Here is a 12,684-nt window from a genome sequence, read left to right on the forward strand (position 1 = left end):
GGAGGGAAAATATTTTTAAGGAAAATTTAACACGTGTTAGATAAGATTTTTTTTTTTAAATAAATCAAATACAGCAGTAAAAAATGCTTTTTCAAAATGATTAACCTACCTGAGTTGGCTGTTCACAGACTGAGTTAAGAAAAGAGACACTTTGTCTTGTGCAGAAACTATCTTGGCACCATTTCTTGGCTTTGAGGTGGAAGAGAGATTTTGGTTTTTTTTGGGGGGGGGGGGTTGTTTTGTGTTTTTTAACTGTTCAGGCACTCTTTTTCTTTTGCTCCTTGGTCATCTCAAGGACAGCTAAACACCCCTTCTCTGGAGTAGCCCTTTACCAACAGAAGGCTGTTAAAAGACTAAGAGAGTTGGGAGGAAGCATAAGTCTTCCCGTGGGTAAATATAAGAGTACAGTGCTCTGTGTTCTTCCTGCCCACGGTCCAAAGCGGAAATCAATGTAAATTACAACAATGAAAGCTTAAATAAGGTATGGAAAAGGCTACCTGGGGAACCTGTGAAATCCCCGTTATGGGAATTTTTAAAGAACAGGCTAGACAGTAGTCCTGCTGGTCTTCATTCTGTCTTGTTATGGGAGCGGGGAACGCTTAGCCCCTCGGTGTTCAGCCCTCTGTCAGGCACAGACTCCCAAATGGTTCTGGGTGTGAATTTGACTGCAATTGCAAAGGTAGATACACTCCATTATATTTAAGTGATATGAGAGGCTTCTGTCAGGAGGGTGATTGACTACCTTAACATTCCAGAAATGAAGCATCTACATGAAATAGGATAAGTTTGATTGCTCAAATTCACAACTTATTTTCATTATATTTTGTCTTCTGCCCTAAAAGAAGGGTTCCTTTGGCACACACTCATTCTGAAGTGGAGAATAATAGTGGAGATACTTGAAACTAGGAAGAAAAATGGGATAATTTGAAAATTCTGGCCTTCTGTAAGGAGCTTTTAACTCCTTTAACTGTGACATTAGCACTCGAAGTGGGAGAATTTTTTTTTCATGCTAAATCAAAATGATTAGCTTGGCTAAGGACTTGTTTCATCCATGTAGTTACAACACGTGCTTTTTGAGGAGTTTCTTTAGGAAACAGGCAGGATATGCAGTGAATATGTTAGGCAGCATTACAAAAAAGTACTTAGTAGTGTATTGCCTTAGAAAGCAGTTGTGTTACAGAAGGAGCTTCAGCAGATCGTTTCCATACCTATGGCTTGGCAGTCACAGTAGCATGAGACCTACAGCAGGAGAGGTTAATTCGGGGATGTATTGCGCAGTGAGAATACCAATTAAGTTCAGAAAGTGGCTGTCAACATGTTACCAGTTCTAAGTCAACAGTAATGAGTATAAAAGCAAGTTATTGCATACAAATGTAGAAGCCCACGATTACGTCTCATCCTTCTTGCTCACAAAGCGACCTGATGTGTACTAGTTGTTGGCAGAAATCTTTATTTGCTTGTTGCTAGCAACTGCAGTGAGGTGTATGAGCTGCACAAGAGGAAGTAAATGCAGTGAGCAGCAGTGGCCACAAGAGCAGGACAGTATCAGGTGCTCCTTAGAGGAATCAAGTGAGGGGAAGAACTGAATAGTGTCATGTAGTTAACAATCTGGCAGATACGAGCTAAAAAAAAAAGCTATTCAGAGTCTTTCAGCTTTATTTTAATGAAATACTATATAAAATACTCACAGGAAAGGATCAGAGACGGAAGGGCAGAATAACAATGTGTTAGCAAGTGAAGGGAAGAGAGATCTTCTCAATCATTACTCACGTTTCTAAAAAGCCAGAGAAGAAAACTCTCTATATTAGCGTGTGATTTTTTTCCTTTGTGAATCAGAAAGGGGTATTTGTGGTACAGAAACTTTATCCGGTCCAGGAAGACTTGTAGAGCCAGCACCACTGAGGCTTGTCACTGGGAATATTTGACCTAATTGCCTGCCAAACAGCCATGTTGCAGAAGCATCTTCATAGATCATCTGAATAGTGGCGAAGGAGTGCTGAAGTGGAGCCTCAGTGGTGATGAATTTACTCATGAGTCATTTTTGTCACACGCTTTTCATTTGACTGATTCATTAAACAAACACATGATTGTCAGAAGCCCAGTAGCTTAATGACATTAAAGTGTGGTCACTTAGCAGTTCCTTTGCTGTCTATTGGAGCTCTGCTTGCTTGACAGGCAGTTCGGAAAGTGCTAAGATGTGCAGAATCTTTGTTTTCTGAAGAAATTTTTAGGACCAGTTTAGGAAAAAGAAAAAGGCTAGTGGGGTGCAGTTGGCAAAATGTACATATAGCAGTGGTGCCTGCCAAAATCAGCATTTGCTGTAAAATTACTTTTCATGACTGCTTTGTATATTGAGGTTTTATTTTTTGCACCCACAGATGTGTCTGTGCTGATCTGCTTTTGCAAATGTCAAATGTCCCTTACATCCATTCTTGGAAAATGAAGTCTCCATAATGACAAGATGTTTATCTGTTCCTTGCTCTGAGGTTCCATGGGTGGTTTTCTTCCGCAGGATAAGTCTGATAGATAACCGACAACAAATTGCAGATTATATTGCAAGCTACTGATTCAACTATAATTTGGATTTCTTAAAATTTTAGTAGGGTTTTGGCTGAATGAGCTTGTTAATTAAGTTCTTAGATGAATAAAGCAATCAGTGCTATGATTAGTGATCAAAAACATACTTTTCAATGGCAGAAGAGGGGATGTAAAATGGACCTGAAAAAATGTGAAATCTTATGACATTAGCTGTGAAAGGCTTGACTGTATGGGAGTCAAAGCTTAAGTAGCAAAGCGCTTCCTATCATCTATTTGACCTTTCAGGAAGGAAGAGGTGGTCAGACCTTACATGGAGATGACAGCAATTACAAACATTTCAGTGAGAGAGGTGCTTTGATTTTTGGAAGTTTCTCTGAAAAAGAAAAAAACCAATCATGTTATTTCACAATTTTTGAAAATTACACAAGTAACAGAAGCAAGTGGTGAATCTCTGGTCACCCTCCTATACGTAAAGAACAGTAAAATTCTGTGTCAACTTTCTGCACCATGACTTAGTTGGCAGCAGATGCATGAAGGTAAAGAGCCTAACAAAACCTAAAAATAAAAGGCCAGAAAAATCTCAAGAGCTGATGTAGGTTTTCTGCCTGCCCTAAGGAAGAACAGCTGGCAGAGTAACTGAAGCCATGCTTACATACAGCTGAGTGCCAAGAGAGGGGAGGAAAGGGACAAAGTAGAGAGAAAACTCAAAATTTTCCCGTTACTGATCAATTATGCCTGTTTATCAAGTGAGGGGAGGTTTATTAAGCCTGTGTGCTTTTCCTAGATATCAAGAGGGATGCAAGCTGTCACTTGAACAGTTCCTGCCTCTGCTGGTCTGTTTGCTTTGCTTACAAAACCGTCATTTTCAGAGATTTCTTAGCAGCTTCCCAGAAGTACCATGCTGCTAAGAAAGCAAATGTAGATTCACAATTTCAAGAGGCATCAGTTCTCTCTCAGATACCTGTCTAGGTAGCAGGGGCACAGTTCAGGAGGATGCTCGGTCCTCTGCTCCTTCCTGAGTGCAGCAATGCCCTTCTGCAGAGAGTGCTTGGGGAGGAGCATCTTCGGGATATTTAGGAAAACAGCGTGATTGCCTGATAGAGGATGCGTCTGCATGGGCTGGTTGAGGTCCTTGTGAGCAGAGTCCCCTCTGTGCAGGAATCTCTGGGAGATGGTCCAGGCCTTGATGAAGAACACTGAGCAATCTGAAAAATGTCTAGACAGTCTGTCTCAGCATCTCCTCTCCCCTCGTTTGGAGGAGAGGGAGAGCTGCCAGCCTTGTGTGATATCACTATTCAGGTCCTCCAGAGAACTTGCCAAGCACCTCCTGCAGAGAGAGGGAAATGAGGAGCTGATGTTTCAAATATAAAACAAGCAGGAGGAATCTTTCGAGGTGGGAAAGTCTCGAACTTTCCTCTTATCTTTTTCATCATAAAGCAACAGCAAAAGACAAGCTTTCCCCTTCTTCTCTTCAGTAGTTAGCTTTTGTTAGGTTAAATTTTAGTAAAAACACTTTTATGAGGAATGAAAATGCAAGAAGCCTGTTAAAAGGATCTGAATCTTGATTTAGCAGGGTAATGTTCACTGAGATTCTTTCACAGCAACTTAAAATTTCAAACTGAAGAGCATTCTCCACCTCCGTAACATTCAGTTATGGAAATCAAAGCAAGTTACTTTCAGGTGAATACAGTTTCTGTGTAGGGTTAAAGAACTGGTGAAAGGGGGAATGGTGAATGTTCCTCATGAGTATAAAAAATAAAAAACCTCAGAATGTTATTTTTCTTTTTGGTTGGCTTTCAGACATTGATGAATGTTTACAGAACGGTCGTATCTGTAATAATGGACGATGCATAAACACAGATGGCAGTTTTCACTGTGTTTGCAACGCTGGCTTTCAAGTGGCAGCTGATGGGAAAAACTGTGAAGGTAAGACTTTTCTGAAATTATTCCTTGTGAATAATTACAGTTCCAAGAGATTATTCACTTCAATGAAAAATAAAAGGACCTCTTGTGGGGGGGAAGAGAAGGAGCAAGGAATCAAATTTCTAAATACTGTTTGCTATATCTGGGAGGGCAAGTAAACTGTCTTTTGCAGCCAGTTCTGGAGCCTTGGCTTGGCAATTCTCAACAGGATGTCTGTCCAGCAGGAGAAATAGCACATACCACTATCGCAAAATGTAGTTTCTTTGATGGGAGTGGTACATTTTAAAACGGAGCACAAGTCACATGCTGCCTGATTTTTACTGTGTGTTTATCAGCATGCTTTATGGGATCTTACTGGGTGACTAGCAACGTGCTTTATGTAGATGCAGTCTGGTCTGACCCATAAAAACTGTTTTAAGAAAAATTTGTAAACATAATTGATGTGTTCCTACCTCCCAGACCTTTAGCAAAGGGGGGAAAAAGAAGAATGTTCTTTATCATGCTTCCCAAGGTCCTTGGGAGGGTTCCCAATGATCTATTCATACGTTAAAGGAATTTCAAGCACTGTTCTTAGAAACATTTTTGGCAGAATACTATCTCAGTGATTCAGCTCAAAGACTTAATGCCAAAATTCCTGGTTGGGATAGATACACGATTTTTTTAAAGTCATAAATTATTTTTGTCTGACTTAGCCTGTAAGTAAAAAGAAAACACACCATGTCTAGAAGTGTAATTTCTGTCCAAGACAGCTGCAATATTAAGGAAAATAGCACGATCCTGAATATATTGTAATGTCATTATGATCCAGTGATTTTATGTGCTAGTAGTGATTCTGTTAATCCTTGGGAGAGACAGACATTTTAAGACTCTGTTTTTCCTGACTCTTTTTTAGATATGGTTTAGCACTATAAGCTCCTTTTTAAAATATCTAATTATGGAACTATATTGACTAAATATATTTGGAAATGAATATATTTTGGAAAAAAACTTGATTCCCGATTTCTTTCTTTCCCACCAAATACCATGTGCTAATAGTAATAAGAACCAGGACGTCGGCAGTCTGGTAAAACATTTTTAATTCCATTGCATATGTTGCCAGAATGTCTGTTGCATCCACTTATGAAACAATTTCATCTCTGGCATTGTAATGCAATGAGTTTTGTTCTTAGGAATACATGTGCGCAGACACTAATAAGTAAAGACCATAGGACTGTGCCATACCTTAACGCAACTGTGTATAATCCTTTAGGTGAAACAGGTAGATAGTGCTGATTTTTTTGGACATAATGTCCAAAATTGGCTTCATTTGCACTAGTACAAAGTAAAGACAAAGGGGATATAATATTTTACCAAAACCAAACACAAATTTTTCTGTACTCTTTGATTGTACAGTGTTCAGAATAGCAGTGTCTGGGTCCTCCATCTTTTCCTACCTGAATCCGTCATGCTATGGCATTAGGTCAGAGCGTGAATAGTGTCAGTATGAAGCTATGGATAGTCAGTAAGTACCCCATATGCAACCTGTCATGCAGAATATGGAGAAGGGATAGGTTTTTTTTCTAATGGAAGTTGATGGTGAAAATGCTGACAGAATGCAGTGTGCTACTGCATACTTGAGCGCTGTGGTGGGAAGTCTCCCACGTCACAAATCTTAGACTCACCAGAGGTTACAGAAGTTTGCACTCATAACACAAATGCCTCCTCCTGCCCTTTGGGGTGTTCTTAGTAACATAAAATTGTGCTTACCATTCCAAATGGAGGCTGCTGCTCATCTGCCTGTTATTTACATCAAGACTGCAGACTCTCTTCAATTCAGTCTTCCACCCTTCTTTTTTATTTTGAGGTTTTTACCAACTGGCAGTTCTTAAGCTGTCCAGTCTCTCATCTGTTTTTCATTCTCTTTGCTGTGTTTATATGCATACCTTTGTATGTTAATGGTTCATTGGTAAAAACCTGAGTCACTGCTTTGATGCATCCTCTAGGACAGTGCAGTGTGTCCCATCATATGTTGACATTTATCATGTACCCTGACAACCAAAAAAGGGAATTAAGATTTATCTTTTGGATATAATCAGTAGGAGTTCTACATTATCAGTGTGACCGTTATGTCTCTTATGTGTGCTTTCAGATATGGATGAATGCAGCATAAGGAACATGTGCCTGAATGGGATGTGCATTAACGAAGATGGCAGTTTTAAATGCATTTGTAAACCAGGGTTCCAGTTAGCATCTGATGGACGTTATTGCAGAGGTGAGCACAATAAATTACAGGTCCTCAAAGCTTGTGAGTCATATGCCTCTGGTAGCTTCAAGAATTGCCTCATTTCCTCACAGTGATCCTTGGGGACAAGAAGTACTGGGCAGAGTTCTGGTCAGATATGCGCTTTTAATCAGCTGGAGTGATTTGTCATTGTGCAAGACAGTATTCTGTCCTCTCCACAGTGTTGAGCAACAGCCCTAACCAGCCAGTGGGAAATATTCTTTGATCAAAGACTGTGTGATCTGACCTAGTTAAACTCCTGTTTTTTGCCTATGAGGTCTTCTGCAGTTTGGCTGCAGTATATCTCACTTTTTGTGTTTTGCCTTTCAATGTTTTCTACGTTTGGCCACCCAAACATCCTGGCTCGTTGCCCTTCTTGAGTTTTTCTCATATTCCTGCCTTGGTGTTCCTAGCCAATGCAGCATCTCCAAGGAGCACCTAGCACCCTGTGTGACCAAGACACAGACATGAGCTCCACTGCAAGATCGTCTTTCCCGTTTGCTGCACTAGCTCGTTAATAGCCACTGTGGGAGATACTGCAGCAGTTTAGTTGCTAGTTGTGTCATCATAGTTTCCATTCGGTCCCGTTGGGAACTGGAAGTTTTATGTGTATAAATCTTCATGTTTCAGCAAGTTTTATAGGCACAGAGATGAAGTTGAAATAAGGAATAAACAAGCGCTGTGCCAAGTTACTTACAGTTTTTCTTTTGAAAAATTTAAAATCTTTTGGAATCAGGGCAACAAAAGTGTTTGTTTACACTTTGGTAAATTAAAAAAAGTCACACTGGATCACACAGCAGCTACTTGTTCTGAGGAGCAGTAACAGAAGTAATTGTTTGAATTAATAATTTATTTTCGAGAATTGCTGACATGAAAGGTTAAATTAGTTTGGATCCTTTGCTTCTTGAACGCTACCAGTCTTAGGTCCGAACTGCACAGTGTCTAGACATAGGCTTTAGATCCAAACCAGTCCAATAAATCTGGTAAAACTTCCAGAACCTCTCTTGCATTTGATACCTTTTGGACTAAATGTGTAAGCCAGTGTCATCAAACTTTTTGGACACAGCAGGGGAATCACATATTTCATATGAGAGAAGACCCTATTCTTGTTTTGTAATAGCGTTGTTTTGATCAGAAGAAAGAATTGTCCTTTAATTTCTCAGACAAATAAGCATGTGATTTCTTGCAAGTGTCTCCTCAGCTTAGATCTGCTGTCTGTGTTGGCCACAGCCTACACATGCTTACAGTAATGAGCTTTATTTCCACCCTTACCTGATTTCCAAATGATTGGTGTATGTCTGTACTTTGTTGAGGCTTGTTTTCCAGCTGGCCTGTGTGTGGGATGGAAGTGAGACTTGGTCTCAGACATGGCAGAGAAGAGCTCGATGCCCATCAGGCCTTGGTATATCAGCCAGTTGTGTTCCCAGAGACCACTGGCTGGTCTGTGTGTCGGTAGCAGTGATGTCACTCACTCACGCAAGCTCAACCCAAAAGCTTATCTTGATTTTGCCTTGAGCATTTTTTTTTTTTAAACTAGTCTGTACAGCAAAATACCATCTAAGATGATGATGCATAAATTCCTTCAGACTCCTTAAAAACCAAACTTGGGATTCTCAACTTCACAGCCTCTGTTGCATACCTCCTGGCTAAACAGGAGTATGGACACAGCCAAAAAGGGGTTTCTGGCCCTAGAGAAATGTTACTTCTATGCATCAAAGGGAAAATACTTGAAAATTATCCAAAATTGCAGGCAACTCAACTGATTCCTACTGAAAGTTGGAACAGATCTTATAGTAAAATGAAGGCTTTCTCCCACTGCTTTTCAACACTTACAGTACGCCTTGTTCTCTATGAATGACCATGCAAACATTCATTATGTGTGAAATTGCTATTGGGTCAAAATCAAACCAGATTTAGAGACCTTGACACCCAAAGTATACTTATTCCCAACTTCTTATTTGTTTCCTTTCTTCCACTCCCCCAAAGTATCATGAAATAATTCCCAGGAATGTAGTCGCTAGAAGGAGCATAGCTCTGGTAAATGTCTCTAGTCACATTAATAATTCACTCAGAGTTTAAAAGATTCATCTTTAATAATGTCTTTTCCTGTGCATTGTAATGTTTATCCTTACTGAGTCTTCTCTGTTCACACCAAACATACAGAGTAAATGATTTCTGTCCTACAGAGCAGTTGGGATTTGAAACGCTGATCTTTCACACTGCACACCCTGAATTCGTGATACAAATGCATTTAGATCTTACACGAGCTTCAACTCTAAGCTGGTTCTTGCACATGCAGTTAGTGTTCATGCATACTGGGAACGTATGTGTGCAAACTGACATTCTGCAGCAAATTGGCTACCTGCCTGAGCAATTTTGATATGGAATTGAACATGTGTTTTTGCCCAGATTCTTTGGGGAATCAGCAAAGGAACATAAGAATTGCAATGTGCAACATATTACTCCTATAAAAATCTCATTTGATGCACTGTAAGCTGAATTTTGAAATGGTAACAGGAATTTTAACCCAAAGTTAGGGATACTGTAATTGACACTTAGTTCCATAAAACTGGAATTTAAGTATAAGTACAGGGCATATGCTTGGCTGCCTGGTAAAAATTCCACTCAGGCTTTATGAAGTAACATGCCAAAAAAGAATGTTGCACCACAGTCTTGTGTACCCTCTGTAATACAAGACATACTGAACTTATTCACCATTAGCTTCTTTCGCTGATGATGTGCTGATGATTTTTTCAAAAATACTTACATCAGGCAGGAGGAGGTTTAAAGCATTATTTGTTTCATCTTCAGACCAAGCAGTAATTCCCCAAATTGAAAGCTGTGGCAAGGCAACTGCAAGTGGCAGTTCAGGAGTCTGAGTAAATTTTTCCTGGTCAGAATTAGAGGACTTAGCGTACCCAGCTGGCACGGCTGAGCAAGCTCCGCACAAAAGGCAAGGACGGACTGGACATGCAGAATGAATCCAGTGGATGGTTTTCCAGAAGCAGGTTGAGAATCAGGTATTCTGGCGAAAAGCAGCTGGTATCTGTTGGAGTTGTCACAACGGCAACTTCTACCACAGAAGACTACAGATGCTCGTCCGGGTTAGAAATTTGGACTTTGTGCCTGCATATGCAGTTGATTTACAGGATGTAATCCTGGCCCCATTAACATCAGAGGGATTTTTGCCTCTGTCTTCACTGGAGCCAGGATTTCAGCTGATCTGTGTGATTTTAAGTGGCCCGCTTCACCTTTCTATAAAACATTGATGACAATATTTTCAACACATTTGTAAATCAGATTTCATCCTTTAGTAGCTTACAAAATACTTTATTAAAAATAAATGGAAAAAACTGCAACTTTGCTTGTCTGTTTCTGTAAGTAATTTTAAAAAGGAACATCAACTTTTTTTTTTTTTTTTTAATGCAACATGTTTCTGTCAAAGGAATTCCGTGTTGCCTTGCAAAAAACCTGTCTCCCCTGTTGAACAGTAGGGGCACAATTTGAAGTCCCAACTTAGTTTTTACTCACACTGAATAAAGACTAAATTTAAAGTGGGAAAAGCGTTAAAGACTTGTCTGAAATGGAAGAAAAGATTGCAGGATAAAGTTGAAATTAATTGAGCCCATGTACTTAAGTATAACTTCTATTTTAAAATGCAATTTGGAAAAGGAATCTTGGATCAGATAAGCCATGTTTTATGCCAAACAACACAAACTAAGTAAAACATAGAGGTGTTTCACTCTCAATTTGCCCTTTTAAGGTCAGAAAAAAGGAAATTGTCACACATGCTGTCTGTTGTATATATTATGGAGAGTTGTTATGAAGTGATTATTTTATAAAGGTTATACATTCTTCCAAACAATATTTTAAACCCTCTTTTTCTTAATCACTTATAAAATAATGGCATGTTCTCTGTGTCTAGAAAATGCTTTTCCTATTAACAGGATTCACAGGCTATAAAATTTTTGACTAATTTGACATCCCTTGTAATAGTCTAATGCTGTGAGGCTTTATTCTCCTATTTCATTGCTAAGAGCCTTATTGTTCCATGTACTATCGTTGGGCAAAGATGGTATCTCGTGCTCAGCAATTGCTCAGAGCTCAAATCATTACCAAATTCCTTTCAAGGCTGGAGTGCAGTCTGTCCATTAGAAGTTAATAGAAAGGGCTGTAATGAGCATCCGAGCATCCATATGAAAAACCAGTTGTCATGCAGATAACCAGAGAGACACTCTGTGCAGGCAGGGTCTGACCCGTGTCCAAAAACTAACCCACAGCAGAAGGAAGGAAAAATCTGTGGTAGCCCTAGCAAGGCACCTCGTAAGGGGGATCAACGATTTATTTTGTCATCCGGGCTGATTTCTTACAGCACATACTAACTGTTAACCCAGAAAGGAAGGCCATGTTAAACACTACACAACTTTGTCTTAGCAATCACAGTTTCCTCCTTCCTCCAATTATGTTTTTGCCTAAATGACCCTTATTTTGGAGGATGTACCTCTTGGGAGCAAATCAGGAAAATGTAGCCCCTTGAGCAGGAGGAAAATCCAAGAGAGAAAAATTGTTTTTTGTTTATTTCTCCTGAATTTTGCATTTTCTTTTTCCCTCTTACAGGTTGAGCTAATGTTATTCATAATAAAATCTTTATTTGAACCAATTTTCATTTTCATTTAGTTTTTTTTTAGGATACATTGAAAATAAGCTGCACAAATGCGAGTTTCAACCAGGCATTGAACACGGTGTCATTTAATTTCTAATAAAGCTTATTCCGTTCTCCAACAGACATCGATGAGTGTGAGACAGCTGGAATATGCATGAATGGGCGCTGTGTGAACACTGATGGCTCTTTCAGATGCGAATGCTTCCCTGGCCTCGCAGTAGGACTGGACGGACGTGTGTGTGTCGGTAAGATGAGCTCAATGGGAGGCGAGTCGCATTTAGCCAGTGTCCAGGCATTAACGCTAGATCGAAGGATAGATCTGAGTTAGACTGAGTTTCGTTGGCAGGTCTTAGTATAATGGGTTACTGCACTAGTGGATGCTAATAGCTCTGGGATATTTATTGTAATAGTTGTTTTTGCTCTTTCTTCTTTTTTCTTTCCCTTTGTGTTTTAAGGAAAAAAAATATGTGGGCCACATTAGCAGATGAGGTAACCTAGCATAGTTCTGTTGGAGGTTAGTGCTTGAGGAGGTGAGAATCTGCCCCAGTTCTGTCCGTGTGAAATTCTTGATATATCATTAAGCCTAAAAATGTAGTTAGTTTTCCATGTCTTTTTAAAATGGGATATATTGATTTTTCCACCTCTCTATAATTGTCCATAACCAAAAGAAGTTTGAGGTATTTCTAATATGTTTCATAGTCATTATGGGGCAGTTTTTAAAAAGTAACAAATATCAGCCCTGATTCTGAAAAGATAGGCGTTTTAAATCTCGTGCACTGGAATAGCATTTACTCACTTTTTCTTTGTTTTTACAGAAGAAAGATCAGAGGTCAGCGATTCCCCTCCCCCCCCTTTTTAACTTTTTGTGAACTTTTCTTTTTGAGGTTTTTTTTTTTCCCCTCTCCCATTCTTTGTTTTATCAGGTATAAATTTAAAACAGAAGCTCTAGCGTGCCTTTAGTGGGCTTAATCCAGGGTGTTTCACCAGGGCTGGTTTTAACCATGATGTATCAGACAATTAACAAGTTTGAGAAGGGGAAAGAAAATAATGTTAAAATCAAGTTAATCCTCTAACTGTGAGAATAAAATAAACTGTATTGAGGTTTTCCAGAAGTTTTGCGATACACCCAGCTCTAGCTCTGGGATGCAGCCACCAAGCCCCTGTTGAGTTATAAGAGATTAATATCCCTGTGACATGACAGAGGAATAGCCCCTTATTGCTGTGGCTACTTGCTAGTTCAAGGTTGAAGCCCCTCTCCCTGGAAGCTACCTTTGCTATGATACAGAGTAGTAGTCATAAA

General features: G+C 39.5%; 1 protein-coding gene across 1 annotated transcript in view; it reads left to right on the plus strand.

Annotated features, from left to right (window-relative positions):
* Nucleotides 1-12,684, plus strand: part of FBN1 (fibrillin 1) — a 164,425-nt gene that overhangs the window by 75,439 nt on the left and 76,302 nt on the right. The window contains exons 13-15 of the mRNA XM_067305931.1: nt 4,339-4,464; nt 6,590-6,712; nt 11,507-11,629. Of these exons, the coding sequence (XP_067162032.1) occupies nt 4,339-4,464; nt 6,590-6,712; nt 11,507-11,629 (372 nt within the window). The remainder of the gene's footprint in view (nt 1-4,338; nt 4,465-6,589; nt 6,713-11,506; nt 11,630-12,684) is intronic.

Source organism: Apteryx mantelli, chromosome 15, assembly GCF_036417845.1.
Source record: "Apteryx mantelli isolate bAptMan1 chromosome 15, bAptMan1.hap1, whole genome shotgun sequence".
Lineage (NCBI taxonomy): Eukaryota > Metazoa > Chordata > Aves > Apterygiformes > Apterygidae > Apteryx > Apteryx mantelli.